Here is a 23,106-nt window from a genome sequence, read left to right as displayed (position 1 = left end):
TTGGACTCAGGGGCCCTAACGTGTGCCTTGGGGTCTCAGTTTCCCATCGCTACAGGCCGTTCTGAGGACGGCGGGAGAGGGTGCCTGCGGCAGGTCTGTGCCAGGCCGGGCCCCGGGCTGGCCCCCGTGCTCTCCGCCTGTGCGGACACTGGGGGCAGGGAGCGCCGGATGGCAGCAGAGACGGGCTTCTTGTGGCTGCCACAAACTTAAGCAGTGCGCTGCGGTTGCCAAAAAAGAAACCCAAACGAGTTGCTGTGTCCAGCCGCATGAATACAAGTGGAAGTGTGGCTTCGAGGTCTGGGAAGTCCCACTGCTCCCGAGATGGGGGTGGGGGTGACCCTTCGAGAGACAGAACACTCCTACCCCGTTCACCCCCGTCCAGCCCAAGCACCCCCAGAGGCTCTGGGTCTCCTGGGCAGTGCTCCGGACCTCTGGTGGGATCCACCCACAAGCTGGGGGATGACTCCCAAGCTGGGGGATGACTCCTCCAGGGACTGGAGGCTGAGGGCTGCCTCCCATGATTAGACCCCACCCCCAGCCCTCTAGACAGATGCGGGGCTCCTGTGCCACCTCAGCCCCACCTCCCTCCCATCGCTCTGCCCTGACATGCTGAGCTCCCGGCTCGTAGGTTCCATGCCAGCCTGTGAGCTGACCGCAGGGCCAAGCCTGGCACGGGGCTGCTCAGAGGCACCTGTGGGATGGCCGACAGTTGGACGGATAGACCAGGAAAAAGGGAAGATGGAAAGGGGTATCCCTGTCCCTGGAGCATTTGGGTCACTCCAGGCCAAGAGCTTGGGGAACCCCTTTGCTCAAGGATGCTCCAGAAGGCCTCAGCGGGGGCTTGTAGCTCACTGGGCCCCTCCCCACTATCAAAAAGGAACCTAAAGGGGGCGCCTGGGTGGCCCAGCAGTTTGAGCGTCTGGCTCTTGGTTTCGGCTCAGGGCACGATCTCAGGGTTCATGGGTTCGAGCCCCACATCGGGCTCTGTGCTGGCAGCACGGAGCCTGCTTGGGATTCTCTCTCCCTCTCTCTCTCTGACCCTTCCCAGCTTGCACTCTCTCTCTTGAAAAAGAAATACATCTAAAAAATTGTAAAAAAAAAAAAAAAAAAAAAAAGGAACCCAAAGGCCAGAAATGGAAGCACCTTGCTCGAAAATCACACAGCAAGCCAGGGACCCCGCTGAGAGCACGCCCAGACTCCCAGCTCGAAGCTGCACACATTCCCACCCCAACCAGCAGCCCTTCCACAGCTGGTAAGAGGTGGTACTCCGGACGGTGCCCCTGGGATGGGGCGGCATTACAGGGAGTAAAGTTTTGTTTCATTTAGAAGAACCTTCCTACCAGACGCTGTCGTTCAGGGACCTCACAATTGTCCGCGCAGAGTCTGGCCTGGTGGGGAAGGATCAGGAACCAGGCCCTGTGGCTGGGGGGGGGGGGGGGGGGGGGGGGGGGGGGGGTGGGGGGACTGGGTGGGGGGGGGGGGTGTGTGGGTGTGTGGGGCCGTGTGTGGGGGGGCGGGGGGGGGGGGACACTCCATAGGGATCTGCGCCGATGGGAAGCTCTCACCCTGTGCGTCCAGTGAGGCCTGGCACAGAGAAACATGCCTCATTTGCTCAACGGAAAAAAGCGCCCAGGCTGTTCTCCAGCGCGTCCCGATGGTATCCATGGGCAAGAGGTTCAGCCCGGGAAGGACAAGGTTGGGCAAAGTGAAACCGGCTTGTTAAATGCAGGCCTTCCCATCATCTGCTAGGGAGGACAAACGGCAGGCAGCCTTGCCCAGACTTTTCGAAACGGGAACCCTCTCCTGCAGAGCAGCATGTGGGGCCGGCTCCACATCACGCAATCCCCGGGGCTAACTCCCCCTTGCTCTGCTCCGCGGTGGCCACGCCATTTCCCCCTGCGCCTGGACCGGGGCCTAAACTCCGCTCACACCAGGGGTAAGTGTGCTGCAGCTGGGGTTGGCGGGGGGCCCAGCGCAGCATCCCCGGGGCCTCTCTAGAAACCAGCTGCAGTTAGCACCCTGCTTCCTGGGAGCAGTCTCTGGGGAAGCCGAGGCAAGGCCCTCCGGGGCGGTGCTGCGCCACGGTCGTGCGCGGAGGGCCGAGAAGCGGCAGGAGGAAGTTGTGAGCAACCGGGGGCCTCCCAGCCAGCGTCTGCGGCAGCTGGAGCTCCTGGCGGGTCTGAGCCGCTCACTTCCAGCTGGGACGGCTCTCTGGTGACTCAGCACCACCTCTTCCGGTGAAGGGCTCGGGGGTGGTGAGGACAGGAACCCCGGCTTGATCGCCACAGACAGAGCCGGAGAGGTCTACAGGGCGGCCCCAGGGACCTCCCACTCCTGGCCCCCCATCAGCCTCCACCTCAGAAGGGCCAGGAGAGCAGCTGGTCCAGGAAAAAGGACGTTTTATTTCCATAAATACTCCCGCTCTCACTCACACGCGGACCCCACTCTGTCCACAGACAGACGGACGGGCAGAGGTGAGCTGCCCACAGGAGGCCCCGGCAGAGGCCAGGGACTGAAGGGGACGCACCGGGAACCCCAGTGGCCCTGAGCCTCCAGCTGGGGCCACCCGGCTCTGGCGTGACCTTCGGAGGGCCAGCAGTCACAGCCCCCACAGCCCCGCAAGAAGCCTGATAGCCAAGGGGGTGGGCGGGTGGAGCGAAAGCCCCACGAGGAGTGGGGGACGGGTGGGGCTCCCCCAACCGGGCCCCCTGAGATGGTGACCACAGGGCCACTGAGAAAGAAAAGCAAAGAGAGTCAAACCACACAGCAGAGAGTGCAAAGAGCTGGGGGTGCAGGCGTCACCCCCCCCCGCCAGTCACCCGGTTCCTACGGAGGAGGCCTGAGCTGGTTCCCACTCCAGCATGGCCCCCAAGTTATGGCTGGGCCTTCCCATAAGGCATAAGAGACGGGTGGGGATGACCCCACCCCAGGCTGGGGTCAGGGCTGGGCCTGAGGTCCTGGCCCCTGCCCGACAGCCATGCTTCTCCCCCATGACCCCAAGTCCTTCCAGGGCCAGACAGCCGTTCCCTGCTCTAGGCTCTCCCCTGTGGCCAAGGTCCCCAGCAGTGCAAACCCAGGCCCAGTCTTCGGCTGGGTCCATCTGCGCAGGGGAGGAGACGAGTAAGGAGAGGGCCGCAGGGGTGAGGGGAGAAGCACCAGGCCCAGGGGATGTCGCCGTGGGAACATAGGGTGTCCTAGGCCACCACAGCCTTCCCCCCGCAGGCTAGACAGCGGCCAGTCCTGTTCCCCCCTCCTCTCCCCCGCCCCTCCCTGTTCTAGAGGCTTCCCCAGGTCTCAGGTGGGGGGAACTGGTCCACATCCCCCATCTCGTTGTAGGTCTGGTCGCCCATGGTGAAGAGAAGCTTGTAGCGGAGGCGAACCTTCTCCTGGGGCAGAGACAGTGAACGCAGAGGGTCAGAGCGAGAGAAGGGGCCGCCCCCACCCCCACAGCGGCGCGTCGTCACAGCCGGGCCCCTCACCTTCTGGGGGTTGGCGAGAAGCAGGACCTGGGTGATAGCCGAGGGGTGGACGATGGGGTTAAACGCCGGCAGCTCCGTGCCTGAGGGCGGCTGCAACTTTACTCTCATGACCTGCGGACAGCAGGGCGGGACAGGGCCCAGCTGAGCCCCCGGCTTCTTGTCCCCACCCTCTGAGGGACCAGGCCCAGTCTACCTGCCAGCTCCTCTAGGGGGCCAGGGGCTCTGTCCTTGGGTTCCCTTCCATCCCCTACCCCCTGCCCCCCACCGGCTGGCTCCCTGTCCAGCCCCGGGTCACTCTGCCTTGAGAGGAAGGAGGCACGCTCCTGTCACCTTGGGGACAGCCGACTGGAAAACGATGTTGCGAATGGGCTGGGGGGCGGTGCTCAGCATGGACACCACCACCACCAGCACGTCCGAGCGTCCGGGCAGCGGGTCGCGGGCAAAGTGGAAGAGGACCCGGAAGCCATGCTGGTCATACACCGTCACTGGCAAGATGCTGCCTGGCAGGGGAAAGGGGACAGGGCGATGGGTGGGTGGGTGGGGGGGGGGGTGCCAGGCCCGAGCCCAAGCACGTCCAGCCGGCTCCCAGCAGGCACTCGAATCCACAAACTCAGGTCCTCGCCTTTACCCCGGAAGCAGTGGGGCCACGGGTACAGACCGGCACCTAGACGGGGCGGGCGAACTTCTACCGTGTCGGTGGAGGCAAGACACGCACGCCCCGGGCTGAGTGACGGCGGGGGATCCCCCAGGGCCGTGGGACTATGGCCCTGGAGTGCTGGAGTGCAGGCCTATGGGTGAGCTGGAGTCAAGCTCTCACCGTGTGACTCTAGCACAGTCACTCCGGTGTTCGGGGCCTTCCCTACTGGTAAGAGAGGGGCACCATCGGCCACTTCTTGGGGACACTGAAGGGGTGATGCCCTTGGTCAAGGTGCACCTACAAGACGGACAAGGCCGAGACGACCGGCCAGTCTTCATCCGTCTGACCTGGGCTGTGAGTGGTCCCCAGCTGCCCCTGGGCAGCAGAAGCTCAGACTTGGACCTACATCCTTATCCTGGCTCGGTTTCGTGACCTTGGAGAGACCCGGGACCTCTATGTCCTGGTCCTGCCTTCTTGGGGAGGGAGCACCCGGCAGCCAGCGTGAGGAGTCCTCTTGCCTGTGGAGGCCTGGACTGTGCAGAGCACGCTGCCCTCGCTCTGGGAAGGATGAAGCAGGGGGCCCGCGAAGGACAAGGGTCTTGCCCAGAGCTCCTCCCTGCGTCATGCAGTGGCACGCGCTCCCAACGGGACAACGGGGGTGGGGGGTGGGGGTGCTCCTGGGCGGCGTGCTGACCCGGCCCAGCCTCGACCCGCTCGCACCCCCGGCCCACTCACTGGGTTTGATGGACTCCAGGGGCACAGTGATGTTGGCCAGCGACAGCTCGGTCGTCGTGGGCTGCTGCGGAGGCCCAGGGGGCTCGGGGGACGCCGCGTGGAGGAGGCCGGCGGCACTGGAGCTGGTTGAGCTGCAGTTGCTTTTATTCTGTAGGTCCCGGAGTGTGAGCCGGGGGGCTGGCTGCTGCTTCTCCCTTGTTGGGGGACGTGGCATTGGGGGGGTGAATCTTTGGGGGCCGAGAGATCGGGGGCACAGGAGAGGCCGGGCTTCCCGGCTGTCCCCGATGGCCGGCTCAGAGGCCTCCCTGTCTCTCTGGCCTTGGTCTCCTCACCTTGGAACAGGCAGCTCCTGTCCCCCGCCCCTGCCCGGTGGGACGCAGCTCTGTGCTCCGCGGGATGGGCCCTGCACCTGCCTCGGGCACCGCTGCCTCCCTCAAGACCAGTGCAGCGCTTGGCACGCGGTGGTCCATTAGCCACGGCTGCTCACGGGAGCACGCGGGCACCGGGCCTCTGGCCGCGGGGCCTGGGAGAGCCCGGAAGCAGATGCTTTTGGGGGCGGGGGACACTCCCACCCCACCCCAGCCAGGCTGCGCCCTCACCACCGCACTTGTTGGGACTCCGGGGGCAGGGACTGCTGCAGGAGGGTCTTCCCCAGGAGGTCCAGGTCGTCCAGACCGCTGCTCGCCGGCAGAGACATCGGTGCCGGGGGCTGGCTGTCCGCGCTGGGAACCCGAGGCGGGGCGGGGGGTTCTGCGCCATCAGACGACTGTTGGGCACACAAAGCACGCAGGTGGGTAGGGCGGTGCCGAAGAGGGGTCGGGGTCGCCTGGTGCTGCCCTGAGGCCCCTGCCCCTCCCTGCGGGTGACATCTGGGGAAGCAGCAGCAGGGAAGGGGACGACACTCCTGCTGGCCTGCGCCCGTCTCATGGGCCGGCCTGGTCTGGGGGGGGTCTACTCTAGAAACCAGCACGTTCCAGGGACCTTAAAGTCACCACCAGGAGAAAAGGAACGGGAACCTCACCTCATCTCAACGCTGACTCGCAAGGAGAGAGTGTGGAGCTGAGGAGAGAATGCCTGCCCGGGGACCCCCAGGTCAGGACAGGAGCCTCAGCCCCGGGGACCCCCGCCCCAGGGCCCTCTTTCTGCACTGCCCGCTGCAGGCTGCCTGTCCCAGCCACCCTACCTCAGGATGGGTCGTGCTGGTTCCTGGCCCTCCTACCTGGAAGCTATTCCATCCAGCACCATCCAAGCCTGGGCCCGAAGGGGGTGTGGGATCGCTTAGGCCTGAAGGGAAGCAAGACAGAGGTAAAGGAGCTAGAGGTCTTCCGAAGCAAGGGAGCTGGGGGGCTGCGTGCTGGCCTGGGGTCCCTGGCTCCCGCCCTCCCCCCTGTATCGCCCCAAGAGGCTTAGCTCAGACGAGAAAACCCAGTTTCAGAGGGAACCGGCAGCAGAGCAGAAGCAGGAACCAAAGATCCTGAAGGCCCATTCCCCACGCCCACTTATGCTTCCACTCCTGCACTCCGAAGCCACCTCAACTACGGACATCGGGACTTTTGTCTTCGCGGTCAGCTGGCTCCCAGAGCCCAGGGATGGTGGGAAGGGAGGACGGAGTGGGAGACGCCGGGGGAGGGTCCACGGGCAGGGGTCGGCATTCTGCCCCCACGCGGCCACGGCCTCCGAGCGCCAGGGGGCAGGCGGCGCCCCAGACTCCGAGCAGCCAGGCTGGGCTGGGCTGCCGCGTCCCCAGGGACACGGGTGCAGGGCTGAACGGGGGGCAGGCTCTAAAGACCCCATCTGCCCTGGCCGTGCCGACAGGGCTGGCTGGCTGGCGCCAAGGACAGCCGTGGGCCCTCTGGATGGCTCCACTCATTAGCCTGCCGACTCGAAGAGGGCAGGGGGTCACCCACCCGGTCTGACCCGAAGCACACCCTGGGCCAAGTTCGCCACAGGCTTTACCTACAGAAGACAAGTTAGCCCGTTGCTAGCGAATCCCGAATCGGTGAGGTGTAGCCTGAAGAGCTGAGAGGCACCGGCAAGGCACCGGAGGATCTGATTGCCGGGCCTCTTCCTCTGGGCACACCTCTCCGAGAGCAGGGACAACCGAGCGGTGACTGTTGTCACACGCCCGGAAGCGTCGGGCACCTCAGACGCGGGGCTCACTCGATCCTCAAACAATCCTGACGAGTGCGCGTGGGGCTGTCATCCCTCTTTCGGGGCTGACAAAGCGGACACTGAGGCCGGTGAGTAACCTGCCCGAGGCCACACAGCCGGCAAGTGGCAGCATCCGGCCCCGGACAGAACGTGGCCTCGCTGCTGGAGTCTGAACACAGCTCTGCCGCTTGGCCGTGTGACCTCGGGAGGGTGCCCACCTCCCTGGGCCTCATCTGCAAGACTTGAGGGGACCGTCGTGACTAATAAAGGAGGCCGATGTGATGAAGTGCCTCAACAGTGGCGGACGGGAAGTTCCCGCTGCCTGCCCCGCCCCCACCCTTCGCCCTTCCTGCCACAAAGAGCCGGTTAGGACGAGCCCCCCCGACCCTGTGGTCCCAGGGCTTCCTCTATTCCCCCAGGCTGGGCGGGTGCTGCCCTGGCTCTTCTGGTTCCTGTTCCCACATTTCCTTTCCCTTTGAGTAGAAACCAACGGATGCTGGAGGCTCAGGGCTCCGCTGAAGCAACTTGGGGACAGGAAGTACGAAGCACACCTTGCTTCTTGTGAGAAGGTGGCTTTGCGGCAGCTGCTCGCTGGGGGCCGGGCCCAGTCGGGCAGCTGCCGCCCGGTCCCGGCTCTGCTGGGGAAGATGAGCCCGTGTGCGCTCTGTCACCAGACCATCCTTCCCTCCCTGTAAAACAGGTCAGGCCTCCCTCTCCCTGAGGCACCCCCAGCTCAGAACGGAAAGGGGGCAGGTGGATGGGATGCGTACGAGGGCCCACGGACACGCTGTGGGCAGACCCCCTTGGAGAGGGTGCCAGCCGCGGGGCCCAGAGGGGAGCTCGTCCTGCTCTGCCGTCCCCTCATCCCTCACGATGCACTCCCGGTCCTTATGTCCCTTTCCTGGCCGCCGAGCGGAGTCAGAGCAGCAAAGAGGCTCAGAGGAAGGCGTCAGAATCCCAGCGCTTCGTCCTGACTCGCGTGCCCCCCTTTGGGCACCTAGCCTTCCTAAAGCCTTGGGAGCCGTCCTTTCGCGTCTGGAAAGCGGGGACGCTGGTGGCGCCCACTCCCGTGGTGGGAGGAGGGTGGTCTGCGATCAGACGGTGCGGCAGCAGGGGTGAGGGAAGCCACTCGCCCGGCATGCGGGCGCACCGACGCTTCTGGTCCGTCGGGTCTGGTTTTTACCTCAGAACTGGCTCACGGTCTGACTCCTGGTTTCCAAGTCAGTTCCCCAACGTAACTTTCGAGATTCTTTTGACAGACCTCAACCTTTTTTTTTTTTTTTTTTTTTTTTTTAAGTAACTTCAGGGCCCTTGTGAAGAGGCTGTCACCACGTCCTCCCGCTTCAAGCTCTCAGAGGGGGCTGTGCTGGAAGCTGGAATCCTGAGAACTGCCTGGCTGGCTGGGTGCCCCCTGCGTCCTCCCCAGGCGTGCGCCTGGTTCCCTGTGGCTCTGGAACCTGTAGTCCGGGACCGGCTGGAGGCGCGGGGCGCCTGGTGCTCTGGCACCGGCTTCCCTGGAGCTTCCGGAGCTACGGGGCCTGGCCTCTCCTTCTTTGCCCCTCTCCCTCTCAAGTAGGGGGGTGGGGGAAACCGTCTGCCGGGCGGCTCCCAATTCTAGGCTCTAACCTGCCGCGGAGACATCTCGCCGGCTTTCCCTCAGGCCACCAGAGCCGAGGTGTGGCGGGCTTGGCAGAGGTCGGTTTAGAGGCTGGCCGGTCTCACCCTCTGACTGGAAGACCTCGTGCCAACTCCTTAACTTCCCTGAGCCTCAGCCTCCTGGGCTGTGAAATGGGCCTAACGCCCACACCACCCTCCACGGGACTCGTGGGATCCAGGCTGCCTCACATGCTGCGGGCATCCCCCCGCTTCCCCCGCCGCCTGCGGCCAGCCCGCCCTCCTCTGGGCCCGGCCCCCTCCTCACCCAGAGACATGAGCTCATCGTCGAGCAGGGAAACGGAGGTGCTAGGCTGCTCGGGGCTGGCCGGGTCACCGGGGCGGGTGGGCATGACTGGGTAGGTGGTGCCCGTGGGAGGGAGATCCAGGCCTGAGAGGTCCAGCAGGGCCGAGGTGCTCCCTGGGAGGAAAGGAGAGTCAGGCCCGTTCTGCGTGGAGGACGCTCAGGCTCTTGGAGGCCAGCCTGCTGCCCCCCCCTCCCCCCCCACCACTCACAGCCCTCCTGCTTCTTTCCCCCTCCTTGGCCAGGCTGCCCTGCCCCCGAAATCTGCCACCAGGCCCTTTCTCTAGCACAGGGAGTTCCTTCTGTCCAGAACCTATTCGCTCCTTCTCTCCACTTGGCGAACTGCCTCCCATCCTTTGAAGCCTCACTTACACGCGGCTGCTTCCGTGGTAGCGTCCACCCCCACTGCTCCCCAACTGGGCCCGTTCGAACCCTTTCTGTGCGTCCCCAGGGCTGTCGTTTTACCCTTACTGGGGCCGAGCCTGCCACGTTTAGGTGTCAACCCCTCTCTCGCACCTCGCGGTAAGGAAACTAAGCACGGAGGGTGCCATCCAGCCCCACACAACAGGTGCCAGATTTATCAAGTGAAAGAAAGGCCTTCCTTCTTCTACTCGTCCTTGCCAAACCCTGCCTCCCTCCCCCTCTGCCCCATGTTCACTTCCTCCCCCCACAGCTGCAGCCCTGGCAGAGACTCCCCCCAAGCTCTGTCCCCGGGGGCCTTCCTCATCTTAAGGGGCCAGGGTCACCCTGGCACTCCCAGCCCCCAGCTCTGGAGCCAGTGCTCCGCCCTGGGCTCTGTGCCACTCCCGCCTGGCGCCCCCCTCCCTCCCCCCGCCCCTGGCTGTCTCCTCACCCGGAATGGAGCCCGCTGCGGCATCACCGTTGACCTCCTCGCCCCTCACCAGCTGCTTGTACAGGTTGATGACCTGGGTGAGGTTGTCGTTGGCCTGCAGGATCTCGGCTGGAAGGGGCAGGAGGGGAGACACTAGGCTGAGGGAACACGGGCGCCTCTGGGGGGAGAGGAGGTCCCTGCGTCTACCGCAGTGCTGGCGAGGGGCTGGGGCTGGGGGCGTCCCGTCTGCTCGACTCACTCAGACCCTCTACCGCCCGTCCTCATCCACCGTCCCCACCACCCCGAACACGGCGGCATGCTCTGGCCTCAGCCTCCACACTGGCTCTGCCGTGCGGACGCCCCTCGCATCTCTGCGTGGCTTCGTTCCTTCCCTGCCTTGGGGTCTTTGGAGGCCTTTCCTCACCCCCACTCCCCAGTCCCCTCCCTGCCCGCTGTTCTCCACCTCACTGACCACCATCTGACAAACGGTCACTGCCCACTGCCTCTCTCCTCTCGTTAGGCTACAAGCTCCATGGAGAATATGGTTTTTGCCGACTTTTGTTTAAAAGATTTTATTTTTAAGCAATCTCTACACCCACCGCAGGGCTCGAACTTACAACCCCGAGACCAAGAGTTGCATGCTCTACTGACTGAGCCAGCCAGACGCCCCTGGCGTTTGTCGATTTTAATCACTGCCGTGCCCCCAGGGCCTTCAATAGTGCCTGGCACAAACTAGGCCCTTACCAATGTTATCCCTTTAGGGGCCAAGGCTTAGAGGAGTCTGGGCAGCAAGTCGCCTGGGCAAGGACCAGGTGCCTGGCACCTGGGAGGCACTCAGTGAACTCCCACCGAATCAAGGGCTAATATGGTTCCCAGACTGCTGCCCCAGAGACTGGCTGACGTGGTAGCAGAGAATAAGGATGACAACCCGATATGTGGCTGTGACAGAGTCATGGGGCCCTGCGCTGGAACCGTTGAGGCCTGTGGGATTTGCCCTCGGTGTCCAGCCCTTAGCAGGGAGGGAGGCAGTATCCGGAGAGAGTTCCCGGTCCACCCTGGCTCGGCCACTGTTATGCTCTGTGATCTGGGCAAGTCCCTTCCCTCCCAGAGCCCCAGCTGTGAAATGGGGACAATTCTTCCCCTTTCAGCTTGTTCAGCTCGTGGGCTTGAGTAGAGGCTTGGCCCGTAGGATCTTATGACCATATCAGCCCCTGCTCTCCGCTTCCTCGAGGTGGAGAAACCCAAGGTCGGGGCTGGAGGAGGGGGGCCCCCTGGTGGTGGGTCCTGCCAACTGCAGATAGTTAGCAAGTCCTGAAGGGAGCGGGGGAGGGATCGGAGGGACAGGGCTGACCGCCCAGCGCTCACCTAGGGCCTCATCATTGTCTTCTGTGTCACTCGCCAGTCGGAAGAGCGTGGGCCGCATCCGCTCACAGCGCTGGTACAGCTCCTGGGGACAGGAGGGCGGGTGGGTCGGGCCGGCGGGGACCCGGAGAGGGTGGGGCTGGGTGGCAGAGGCGGGGTACCTTCATGAGGTCCTCACTGCTGCGGGCAGAGGCGCCACCCTGGCTGTGGCTCATCACCATCTCCGTCAGTAGCTTCACGTTGTTGTTCCCCTCCTCGATGGCACTCACCCGCTTTGAGATCTTCTCCATCCGCTTCTGGTCCTAGGGAGGCATCAGCCTCGGAAAGCCCAGGTCATGCCTGCTCTCAGCCAGGCACTGCCTACAGCACTCCAGAGTCTCCTGGCTCGGTGTGAGATCAGACCCTGCCACGAGGCGCTCGTGCCCAGGCCAGGGCATTCCAGTCCAAGAAGCCCTCTGCCGACCCTGCGCTCACCTCCTCTCCTCCTGCCAACGCCCTCAGGTCCCAGGCCTCTGCACGGGCCTGTCAGAATCTCCGGGGCCCTCAGACACCATCTCCAGTGACCCCAGCGTCCCGTGCCCCTGGGCTTACCATGCACACCCCTCCCTCACGGGACAAGAGGGGGGCTTGCGCTGTGCCATTGGACACAATCACCCTCCTCGAAAGGGGCCACCCTTGACTTTCCCTGTGCTATGAGGACACGCAGCTTGCCCTTCAGAACACCACCTAGGACTTCCTCCCTGTAGGTCTCTAGGCTGAAGCTTTGATGGCCTACGCTCATCAAATAAAAAAGTTTCAGCCCGCACCCACGACATACGCATACTTGCTTGGATATTAAGTGCGCAGCGTTCCCTCTTTACGATAAGTAAGCGCATATGCATACGTTTCACTTAGCAAGGCCTGATTTCTATTTCCTTATCACAGAAGAGGCAGTCAGCCTCACAGAAGCCCAACCTGAGCAGGTCAGCTCAGCTGCTGGGACATTCTCCCCCCTACACCGGTCCTGGCTCTGTCCCCTGGGGTCCCCCAATCCGTTAGCTCTTTCTTGGCTGTGACAGCCCTCTGGCTGGGTTGCCGCAGGGTTCCCCGTAGGCGTACACACAACCCTGCCTTGGCGGCCCCGCTCCAGTCCCCACTCTGCCTCCTCCCTGCACCATGGGCTTGGCGATCACCTCCTGAACCATCTCCTTGATGAGTTTGTTGGCTGCTCGGAGGTCCTCGGGGTGGGAGCTCTTCAGCAAGCGGGCCAGCATCTGCAGGGACACGGGGGGCATGACAGTGACCCCAGTACCGGGCCTGGGGTCATGTGCCGGTTCCCCACTTCCTGGCCGAGGGACATAAAGCACTTATTAAGCTCTCCATGAAACAGTGAGCCTCCACCGACACCTGATGGGGTGGCCGTCAGGACAACTGAGGCATTGCACACGAGCGCTCCCCAAACAAGTTCTTGATGGATGGCACCAGATGTGGGAGTACCATCGTGAGGGAATCTTTCTTAAAGGATGTGCCAGAAACTCAACGGCACGAGCCCTCTGGGGGTTGGGACTAGGTGGATAGGAGCTTTTACTTTTTATCTTACCTCCTCTGGGCTGTTTAATTTCTTGCCCGTGAGCACATGATTTCTTTAACACAGAGTTAATAAAATTATCATTGAAAGGGTCAAAGACAAAAATACACAAACTCCTGCCCAGCCTATAAAATGCCCTCAGACCAATCCCAGGGACACCAGGCACGCTCTTGTGTTTATTAAATGCAAGGACACTGGACGGGAGGTACTCAGCACACAGAAGTGCTGGATAAACCGTGCCTGTCACCCGCTGCATGACTGTGCTCAGCACAAGCCTGCTTCAGGGAAGGGCCTGGAATTCATGGCCGGGCCTGGAATTCATGGCCAAGTGGGCCTGAGGGTCCTCATCTCCCCCTCCCTGGAAGCTCACCTTAGACTTCTCCTCATCTTCAAAGATCACATTCTTGGGTCGTGGAGGAGGAAGGGGAAAGGCAGCATCATCTGGAAGCTTGGGGTCTGACTTCACGATCCCTGGAGTAGACGGTGGTGGGAAGGCCGTCAACCGTGCCCAGGGCCAGAGTGTGGAATGGAACTGGGCGGGGGGGGGGGGGGGGGGGGGGGGGGCCAGGGTAGAATGGAGGGTGGAGGACAGTCTCTCCTGCTCTCCTGCATGCTGGCTCTGGACTTCAGTGGGCCACGATCGGCTCCTGAACTACAATGTCAAACTGTGTGGTGGCATTTAGGCACCCACATTTTGAGGCCACTCCATGGGGGCCACTCTCTGAGGGGAAGTTTGACCCACACTCACCTTCTCTCCACCCAACCTAGCTTCAGACAGAGCCATAAAAAGGCCCCATAGCTCTATGTTCTTGAGAAGTTAAAGGGCAGAGCCACGACCTTGCTGCCAGAAGCTGCCGGAGCCCCAGCTCGGGTAGGAGGGAAGGGGGCGCTGGTCACAGCCCCCCTCTGGTGCCTCACCCTGCTTCTTCAGCATCTGGTAGGCCTCTGCAATCTTCACCTCTTCGGGCAGGCCGACCGTCCAGCTGTAAAGGAGCTCCAAGATCTTGTTCTTTACCTTCTCTGACGTCCGAGAGCCCAGGTACTTCAGAGACCGAGGGGAGGGCAGGCCTTTGCCGTCGTCCGGCCCCACTCCCTGTCGCCCCAACCCCAGCCGCCACCTGGCTGCCTCCCCAGGACCCCCTTGGGAGCCTCGGCCTGCGGGGCCCTTCCGTCCCACCCAACCAGCCTGGCGGACTGAGCTCACCTCCTAGCTCTGCCGCGCACTAGCCGGGCCAGCCCTGAGCGTCTGTTTCCCCACCTGTCAGGTGGGGATGACGGCGGTGGCATCACGGTAAGGACGCAGGGCTGACACAGGTAAGGCGCAGAGCCCAGCGCCTGCCTCCGGCCAGTCCGCTATGGCTTAACTCTGTGACCTCAGGAAGGAGCCACCTGGCTTGGGGCTGGCCAGGGAAGGGGCAGGTGTGGAACCGAGCTCAGCCCTGGGTCCCACGCACAGTCTCTCTCAGCAGCAAACTAGGCTGAGGGAACTGGATCTCACACTAGTCGCCTCCTGGGAAGAGAATGGGGGACCAGCGGGGACACTCAGCTGCTCTGGTCAGGAGAGGGGTGTGATGGAAGAAGGGCGTAGGGGGTGGGATCTCACCCAAGGGGCATCAAATATGCGCATGCCCTAAGGGAGCACGCCCCACCCCGACCGGCCAAGGCCATCAGCAGGCTCCGCCACTCAGATTTGGGTCCCCAGCATCCAAGGCCTCAAGGAGGCCACTCTTGAGGGGTGGGGACAGGGAGACCCTCCAGTGGAGACCCAGGTGGGGAGAGGTCACAGGCAGAGTGGCCGTGCTGGGGAAGCTGGCCCAGCAGCTGCGCGTTATGTCCTACGGTCATTCCTCACTAAGCCTGAGTGGCCCCAAGAGTGGCTCCAGAGCCACCAGCCACCGGGTGGCCTGGGAGCCCTCCTTCTGGACACCCCGCTGTCCTGGACTCAAGGGTCTGTGTTTATGCCAGGCAGAGTTCCAACTGAGCAGAAGTGGGAACCCTAGCGGGAGCCCCCAGGATGAGGGCAGTCAGTTGCCTCCCACAGGGGGTCCTCCTTCCTCAACGCACCCCCATTGATGGCGCAGGCCTGAGCTCAGGCTGGGAGCACCCACCTTGGGAGACACGACCTTGATGAGCTCGTTGAGGAAGCGGAACTTGCCCACCTCATCGTGGAACCTCTTGCCGCAGCTCTTCATGCACGTTTCCAGCACCTGGGGTGGGGGGGGAACCCCAGGGAGGGTCAGAGGAGGCAGCCCCCCTCCCATACCTCGACCAGGGCATGGAAGCCCAGGGATGGGCATTCGGAGGGTGAGAATGACTCCTGAGGACACGAGGCGGGGCGGGTGCCCTCGAGGGCCGGTGACAGCATCATCGAGGGGGCTCCTCCACAGCCTGGCCACACCTGAGCACCACTTGTGAATGATTTTCCTATTATTTTTCTTTGGTAGTTAAAAAAAAAATTTGTTTTTTAACATTTATTCATTTTTTGAAAGACAGAGGGAGACAGAGCGCAAATGGGGGAGGGCTAGAGAGAGAGGGAGACACAGAACCCGAAGAAGGCTCCAGGCTCTGAGCTGTCAGTACAGAGCCCGACGCGGGGCTAGAACTCACGGACCGTGAGATCATGACCTGAGCCAAGTCAGCCGCCCGAATGACTGAGCCACCCAGGTGCCCCTCTGGTAGTTTTCTAAACTTCAACAGGCACCATTTACCTTGCCTTACAGTACGTATTCGTGGAATCGTAGGACTAGCCCATAGTCGAGAAAACAAAAAAGAAAAACAACAACCCTATCTTGTTAAAACAAATACATAACTACTAAAAGAAAAACGTTTACCCTCTGAGGTCGGCCTTGCTTTATGGTGAGCTGCTATGTGGCCCGTGCCTGGGGGCCACAGACAGCGCACCCTCCCCACCCCCCACCCCCCACCCTTCTGCTGACCTAGCTTCAAAAACTCTGGCCTGAGTCCAGCGTCAGCCCTTGAACCGCCTTTGGGGAGGACGGCACTGTCCTGGGTCTGGAGACCAGTGATGGGCTGAGTTAACTCTACAAGGCACCTGGGGAGCTTTACAGGCATGCAGATTCCTGGGTGCAGATGCCAAAGGAACTCAGATTCAGCAGGCCTGGGCGGGGGGGGGGGGGGGGGCCCTCATTCAGTAGGTTAACTGGCCTCCCAGAGATCTGACACAGAGCTGGAGTAGGCAACCCGTGGGCCAGATGATCCTAAGGGGCTTCTTCCCCACGCAAGGCCTAACTGTGCAGGTCTGGGGTGGGAGGCTGTGAGCCCCTAGGGGCCAGCCCAGACCCCCAATCTAGGCCAGTTTGGCACCCTTCCCTTGGGCTCTACAGAAGAGCCTGATGTGGGGGCGCCTGGCTGGCTCAGTCAAGGGTGTCCAATTCTTGATTTCAGCTCAGGTCATGATCCCAGGGTTGTGGGACCGAGCCCTGTATCGGGCTCCAACGCTCCACGTGGAGTGCTTAAGATTCTCTCCCTCTCTCCGCACTCTCCCCCCCTCCCCTGCTCAAGCACTCTCTAAAAAAAAAAAAAACAAAAAAAAACCAAACAAACCAAAAACCTCAGTCTTGGCCTCCCTGGGGGGCCACCCACGTGGTCTGGGGACAGCCGGCACACCCTTTCTCCCCTTCTCACCGTCAGCGCCTGGATCGCTTCCCACTCCTGCGGTGACTGGATCTTGTGAGCCAACAGCCGGGTGGCAAGCGGGGGCCTGGGCGAGAGGAACAGCACAAAGCCCAAACGGCTGGAGCCCGAGGCAACCCAGGGGAGGGCGGCCACACCCCCCCTGCTGGGAGCATGGGAGCACAGCCCTTGGTGGCTTCGGTGGGGTAGATGCAAAGGCCCTGCTCCTTCTCCGACTGGAGAGGCCTGGAGGCTGTAGCAGGACAGGGCAGGGGCAGACAGGGAGTAGGGGCCAGGGACCCTCAAAAGGTACGAGCTCAGTCCCTCTCCTGGCGTTACCGAGAACTGTGAGCGGGAGAGGGGACCACGGCCTTCTCAAGGGTCCCGTCTGGGAGCACAACATGACAATGTGCCATGAAGGAAGGGCGGACACGGCTCCCTGGGAATTTGAGGGGGCACAGGACGTTCTGCCGGGAGAAATCAGAGCACCTTCGCGGTGAAGGTGGTGACATCGTCTGCTGGATCGTAAAAGGCCTGTCACCGGTGACGGCGACAACTAACACGGAGTCCTTATGACGTACGAGGTGCCTCACGTGCATTTTCGTGCCCGACCTTCATTCCGGCCCTCCAAAGCAGGCCGGACTATCGCCCCCACGTGACAGGAGAAGGCACGGAGGCTCGCCCAGCTGACCCAGCCAACGGAGGGGCGGGATTCGCACCCGGGCGGCTGCACTCTGGATCACACGTGTCGCACCGTATGCGTGGCCTCCCGGAGCGGAGCGCCCGCACTGGTGGCGGTGCGGTGGAGGGAAAGCTGCGCTCCTCAAACTTCACCACCTGGGGAGCCTGCCAGCAAACCTACCCCAAGCCCCCTGCCAGTCTAGTCCCCGTCTGCGCACAGCCCCCAAAGGGGCGTTCTTGACAAGTAATTCTAACGCAGGCGGTTCTCGTTCTTCCTGGAGCAAAGGGCCTACTGGCTTCTTCCCAGCTGGGGAGCACGTCCCAACAAAGCTTTGGCCGGGGCTCAGGGAGGTGTGGGCTTAAGCCCAGGACTACCGTTTTCTTTGTGGGGAACCCGAGTCCCCTGGGCCTCAGCTTCTTCACCTGTAAAATGGGTTCGGTTAGCGGGTGGCCCACAGGTGGTACACAAGGGCCACTACCATCGTTAATTTGTGAGCACATCAGGAACGGAAGCAGAGTCTCGACCCACTGAGGTCTCTGCCCCGGGGGCCAGGGTCTGGCGTGGGCCCGGCAGGTGCGGGGTGGATTCTGTTGCGTAGGTGAGCAAAAGAGGAGGCCACCTACCCCTCAAAGTCCTCGTTGAGCTGTTCGCAGAAGCCGTTGATGCTGGCCCAATTCAGCTCCTTGTTCAGGGGGTTTGTGGCTCTATCTGTAGGAGAGAGGACCGTCGTGGCCTGGGGGAGGCGTCCCTGCCTCTCCCACTTCCTCCTCTGGCAAGACAGTTGGTCAATAGGGAATAGAGGAGATGACCGAACAGGCAAAAAGAGTCCCCTTGACCTCCTGCTCCGATAGCTTCAAGACCTGAGTGATGATGTTTCAGCGGCGTCAACGGACAGATGAGCTCCCGTCCACGGGCTTTTCCTTGCAGCCTCTCCCTGAATAGCCCCACTTTTAGAGATGGTGCTCAGGGGCTGTTCCCCTACTCCCTAGTGACCCCGCCTCTGCAGCTGCACGTCTGTCTGCCTACCTGACCGCACCTCCTCTAGTTCTGCTCCTGAAAAGTATTCCCACAATTCTCAGGGAATTTACACTCAGATCCAGAGGTTGGGGCGGGGGGGGGGGGTGAAGCCACAGTTTCGCTCTCAAGGAGCCATGTGGCTGGGAAGTGAGCCAAGGGAAGCTAGGTTCGCAATACAGAGTGACAGAGGGAGGTAAAGGAGCCACTTGCAGGGGACTTGGTTGGGCTCGGGGCCAGGGAGGCTGCCCGGAAGAGGCAACACTCAAGCGGGAGCTAACCAGGCTGGGGGGATGGCATGCCTCGGAACAGCAAGGGGCCGTGTGTGAGGAGGAGAGATGCGGATCGCTGAGCACAGGGCAGAGCGTGAAGGACCTTGGAAGGAGTGCGGCTCAGGTATCACCTCCTCCAAGAAGTCTTCCCTAACCCTGGCTCCTGCCCAGGGCGGCCCTGCTGGATCAGCTCTCTCTTCTTTGTCCCCCAGCTCTGACCTTCATCGTGGGCCCAAGCCTGCTGTCGCACCGCATCCCAGCCTCTTGTGCACACGCCCATTTCCCCTTGGCAAACAAATGAAGGAAGGAGGGCTCAGCGGCCGGCACAGGTTGTGGGGGAGTCTGAGTCCAGGGGTGGGTAGTGGCCGGGAAAGGGCAAACGGCTCGACAGGAGGGGGCGACACACAAGCCCAGTCGCCTCCCTGACACCCAATGCCGGTTAAAAAACAATCAAGTAGGTCACGTAACTTCCCTGAACCTCTGTTTCCCCATCTGTAAAGCTGGAGCGAAAGGTGGACCGATTTAGATGACAAAATACTTTACGCAAGGTGAGAGCTGGATCTTCACCACCTACCTCCCCGGAGCTGGTCTCTAAGCTTCACCCTATCTGGCCTGTTCTGCCTCAAGCCTGATACTGAGCAGGGGGTGTGGTGGAAACACAGCCTAGGAGGTGGGACGGAGAAGGATCTGTGGCCAGAAGGAGGCTGAGACCCAACATGTGGTGCCTACCCGCTTGGGTCCTATGCTGTGGTGGGAGGTCGAGTTCTGGGATCCCGGCGCCTGGCAGTATTTATTCACTTCGTATTTATTCATAAATATTTTGAGTGCTGGGGCCACAGGAGTGAACAAGGCAAAATCCCTGCTCTCCTGGAGCTGGCGGCCCAGCAAGAGAAACACCAACTACTCAGATAAACAAACACATAACGCTGTATACTCTTGTGAAGTACCATAAAGAAACTCAAAGCAAGGAGAAGGTATAGAAAGTGTTTTTTTTTGGGGGGGGGGGCGCTTCTCTCTCTGGGAGAGCTCTCAGAGGAGGTACAGCTGAGCAGAGATGTGAATGAAGCATTTTCTCTCTGGATAGAAACCTCTGTTCCAGGAGCCTTGCAAAGCCCTCTAGTCCCTCGGAGAAAGAAAGCCCCTGTTGACCACCCAGGAATAACCATCACCCCCCCACCAAGGGAAAGTGTGGCGGTCTACTCTGTCTCCCGGCCCCCCCAACATGGCCGGAGGCTGGGGAACACCAGTCTGGATTTAGAAAGATCGAATGGGGTTAGAGCTGGCTCTCTCAATGACATCTGCCTGGGGGACCCTAAAACAGGAAGTCTTTTAAAAATGGCAGACACATGAGTCTGAGTGAGGACAGAGAAGCTAGTTCTAGAAACTGTCCTGAGTCAGAAGCCAGTGAGGAAAAAGCGGTGGCATCATGAGACATCAGCTTTCTCCCTTGCATCTGGCTCCGAGTAAGAGCCGCTGGGTCCAAGGAGAGCTGACCAACCTCGCTGGCCTGAGCCCCAAATCCCCAGCAGGCAGTAAGGGAGAACACCCAGGGAGGGCAAGGGGGAAGTGTTTCACAACAGAGCATGACTGTCCCCTGTCACTACACAGCGGTGACAATATCGTCGTTTACCTACAAGAAGCTACTCTTTACCTCCAACCACTGCAAGGGAAGAGCTTGCAATTTTGCTAGTGCAGAAAGGGGAAGAAAAAGAGAAAACAATCTTGGCCTCAGTCTATTAGAGTCCAGCCCTACGGCCAAACCCAGGGGTCCTGGCTCCTGTTTCTCAGATCGGACTCTTTCTGGACTCTCGGAAAATCCCGTTCTTTGCTAAACATGAGACAGTTCTGCATCACCCTCAAGTCCTGAGATATGTCAGATCTGTCAGCCAGGGCCCTGCCCGTCCTCCCAAGTTGCTGCTGACACCTGGGCATTCTGGAACAGTCTCCATGGCCTCCGAGTGCCTCCTCTCCACGCCCTCCCCCTCCACTGGCCAGACGGGACTCTGAAACACGCCTGGAAATGTTGTTGTTCTGGGGCCAACCTCAGAGTTCAATTCTGCTCGAGACTGGCTCAAAAAGGGCTGGCCATGACCCCAAACCACCCTGTGCAGCTCCCTGGTGTGCTGGGGGCCGAGGGGCTGAGCTGAAGGTAGACCGAGGTCTCCCTGAGGCCCTGGCAGAGACGTAGCCCAAGGAGAGGAAAGACTTGGGAGGGAGCGGTCACTAGCCTAGGGAGAGAGAGTCCAGTAGGAAAGCTGTGAGAGCCGAGGAGCTCCATCAGCAGTGTGGGATAGGGAGGTCAGGTGGTTATGGAGATTCAGAAGCCTGAGTAATAGGAACCCGCGCCTGAGAAGCCACAGAGAAAGGGGTTCAGGGGCCTCTGGAGGAAGGTCAACAAGAGCTGGGAAGAGTCTTGGGTGGAGGTACAGAATCTGAGGGGCTGGGCCGAGGCTAGTGATACAGAGCTTGATATTACTTCTGGAGTCTCAAACGGGACCCCGTCCAGCCTATAGGGTTTGAAGGTTTCTCATTGTACGGCCAGGGCTTGGAGGATCAGATGGGCCAGTGAGTCCTCCCCTCCTGGGCGAGGAAGCGAGCAAATCTGAGAGGAGGTGCAGACTCAAGGAACGGCTAGGAGGGAATCACGCCATGCAGAGCCAGAGTGGACGATCTGGGGCCCGCGGAGAGTAGGAGCCCTCCCGCCCGGGTCTGAGTTGCAGCCTTGGGGGCCGCTGGCTTGCTCCCTCCCGGGCCCAAGAGAATGGCTCGGAGGGCCCGCTCTTCAGGGGAGAAGTGTGGGCCTCGGGGCTTTGGGGACTACAGTCTCCGTCCTGGGGGTTCTACGGACAGAGCCGGGCGCAGCTCACTGCTCCCCGAGGGTCCCGGCCCGAGGATCGGATAGGTGGGCGGCGCCCGCTCCCAGCGACGGTCCACGCAGCTGCCGGGGGTCTTCCTTCGCCCCAGGGTCGGAGGGACCGGCTCGGGGCGCCGCCTCTCCTGGGCCGGAGGCGGAGCGTGGGGAGGGGGCGCCGCGTACCCCGCCCCCGCCGGGAAGGGGCCCGCCTCGTGCCCCCGGTTCCGGTTCCGGTCCGGCCCGCGCCCCTCCCGGACACTCACTGATTCGCGCCTCCAGAGTCTCCGGCTCCATCGCGGGCTCCATCCGCCACAGGCCCCCAGCCTCGGCACCGCCCCCCGCCCCCCGCCGCTCTCGCGGGACCTCCTCGGCACCGCCCTCCGCCGATTAAAGGGGCAACGTCCGCCCGGACTCGCGGGAGCGGCGCACAGGAGCGCTCGGCACCATAGAGACTCGTACGAGCTCGCCTAGAGCGTCACCTGCTCTCCCAACCCCTCCCCCCCCCCCCGTGGTGTCTACGTCGCGGGCGGGACCCGACGCCCGCCTTCCCGTTCCCGGCGCTCAGGCGGGAGAGGAAGCGGAGAGAATGGGGGCTGAGAGCTGCACCATGGTAACCCCACGGGACGCTCTAACTCGTTCTGCGTCACGAAGACGCCCGTGACGGCTTCCGGAAGAATGCTCTGCGGCCATGTTTCTGAGGGGCTCTAAGGTCACTTCCGGAACCCTCACTGCGTACTTCCGCTTGTATGGAAAGTGGGAGGGGTCCCTTAAAAGGGCAATGACGGACGTTGGCCGCTGGGAAAAGAAATCAAAGTTTGTTGAGTGCTTACAATGTTCCAGGCATTTTCTAAGCACTTTTTATGCATTAGTGTATTTACCCCCCCCCCCCAACAAACCCACGAGCCAGATAGTGTGAGGTCACACGAATGGCAGAGCCTAAACCCCGTGCTATCTCTGCTTTGATTCTGCGATCGTTTAATGAACACTACGTTTGCTTTGCTCTGTGACGGGCGCTGGAGGAGAAAGGCAAGGCCGGATATTCATTACAGTGTGATAGGGGAAGCCTATACGGTGGTGGCAACTCAGAAGGGGCCTCCGACTCCAAACTGAAGTTGAGGGGTAGAGGGGATGAGGGAGGGGCTCTTGTCTGGGAAGATGTCCCAGAGGTGACATGTAGCTGAAAGACAGACGTAGTTCTCCGTAAACCTGGTGCGAACAGTATTTCAGGTGGAGTGAACCATAGGTTTCAGGGTTCAAAGGGTAGAGAGAATGTGATGAATTTAGAGAACTGAAAGTATTTCAATAGGGCTCCAGGGGACGTTGACCTGGAATTAGGCCGCGGCAAGATCATGCAGGTCTGTGTTTAGATTTTTTTTTCTGTAAGCTATGTTGATGTCCTTAACAGTGTGTCATGGGTGGCGACAGTCAGGCTTTTGTTTTAGAGCTGTCCAGGCGGCAACAGTGGGAATCCGAAATCAGGGAAGGCCGAATGGACCGACGTCCTAGCCTCGGTGTCTTTTCTCTTGCCGTTTCTCCCTTCATCAGAAATCTCCCTCATCTGACTTTCGCATCCGCGGCCCGGGATCGCCAGATGACGTCACTCCCAGTGGGAGTCGGTCCCCGGCTCACCTAGGTCGGTTGCAGTCTATCGCCCCCTGGCGGTCCTCTGGGGAACCAGTCTATAGCGCCCTCTGGAGCCACCAAGTGTCCCGTACTGTTAAAGCGACAAAGACAGGGAAATCTGGTGTAGCCGGTTCGGCTTGGTGATCGCCTTGGTGAACGACCTCGAGTCACCTTGCCCAACTGCAGTGACCTCATCTGGGGGGATGAGGGGTTTGTGCTGAGTCAGTTTTTTCCCTAAACTCATCATTCAGCCGACTGAGATGCTTTTCTAAAATTCTCTCCCGCAGGCCATTAAAATTATACAGGAA

The 23,106-nt window shown here is 61.5% G+C and overlaps 1 protein-coding gene across 3 annotated transcripts; it reads right to left on the bottom strand.

The window, feature by feature from the left end:
* Nucleotides 1–2,382: 2,382 nt before the first annotated feature.
* Nucleotides 2,383–21,870, bottom strand: GGA1 (golgi associated, gamma adaptin ear containing, ARF binding protein 1). Of its 3 annotated transcripts, none has more exons than XM_049626313.1 (17): nucleotides 21,439–21,870; nucleotides 17,659–17,743; nucleotides 16,366–16,441; nucleotides 14,829–14,927; nucleotides 13,639–13,762; nucleotides 13,091–13,191; nucleotides 12,326–12,406; nucleotides 11,315–11,455; nucleotides 11,157–11,238; nucleotides 9,813–9,920; nucleotides 8,924–9,076; nucleotides 6,071–6,135; nucleotides 5,451–5,617; nucleotides 4,852–5,045; nucleotides 3,810–3,979; nucleotides 3,480–3,590; nucleotides 2,383–3,386 (listed from the first exon to the last, which is right to left on the bottom strand). In XM_049626313.1, the coding sequence occupies exons 1-17, from the start codon at nucleotides 21,479–21,481 to the stop codon at nucleotides 3,276–3,278; spliced, it is 1,911 nt and encodes a 636-aa protein (XP_049482270.1). In that variant the 5' UTR covers nucleotides 21,482–21,870; the 3' UTR covers nucleotides 2,383–3,275. The 3 variants fall into 3 exon arrangements, with proteins under 3 accessions (XP_049482270.1, XP_049482271.1, XP_049482272.1); XM_049626314.1 differs by lacking the exon at nucleotides 21,439–21,870 and adding an exon at nucleotides 21,189–21,419; XM_049626315.1 differs by lacking the exons at nucleotides 14,829–14,927; nucleotides 16,366–16,441; nucleotides 17,659–17,743; nucleotides 21,439–21,870 and adding an exon at nucleotides 13,925–14,186.
* Nucleotides 21,871–23,106: the final 1,236 nt, after the last annotated feature.

Source organism: Panthera uncia, chromosome B4 (genome assembly GCF_023721935.1).
Source record: "Panthera uncia isolate 11264 chromosome B4, Puncia_PCG_1.0, whole genome shotgun sequence".
Classification (NCBI taxonomy): domain Eukaryota; kingdom Metazoa; phylum Chordata; class Mammalia; order Carnivora; family Felidae; genus Panthera; species Panthera uncia.
Note: the sequence above shows the minus strand (reverse complement) of the source record. Positions and strands in the feature narration are given on the sequence as shown.

What these genes read in the sequence shown, in the direction of transcription:
- GGA1 (XM_049626313.1), bottom strand. Translation starts at nt 21,481, where the DNA reads ATGGAGCCCGCGATGGAGCCGGAGACTCTGGAGGCGCGAATCA. An exon ending in CGCAGCGGGCTCCATTCCGG is followed by an intron (nt 9,077 to 9,812) that starts GTGAGGAGACAG and finishes CTTTCCTCCCAG; the next exon opens with GGAGCACCTCGGCCCTGCTG. An exon ending in TCCAGTCGGCTGTCCCCAAG is followed by an intron (nt 3,591 to 3,809) that starts GTGACAGGAGCG and finishes TGCTGTCCGCAG; the next exon opens with GTCATGAGAGTAAAGTTGCA.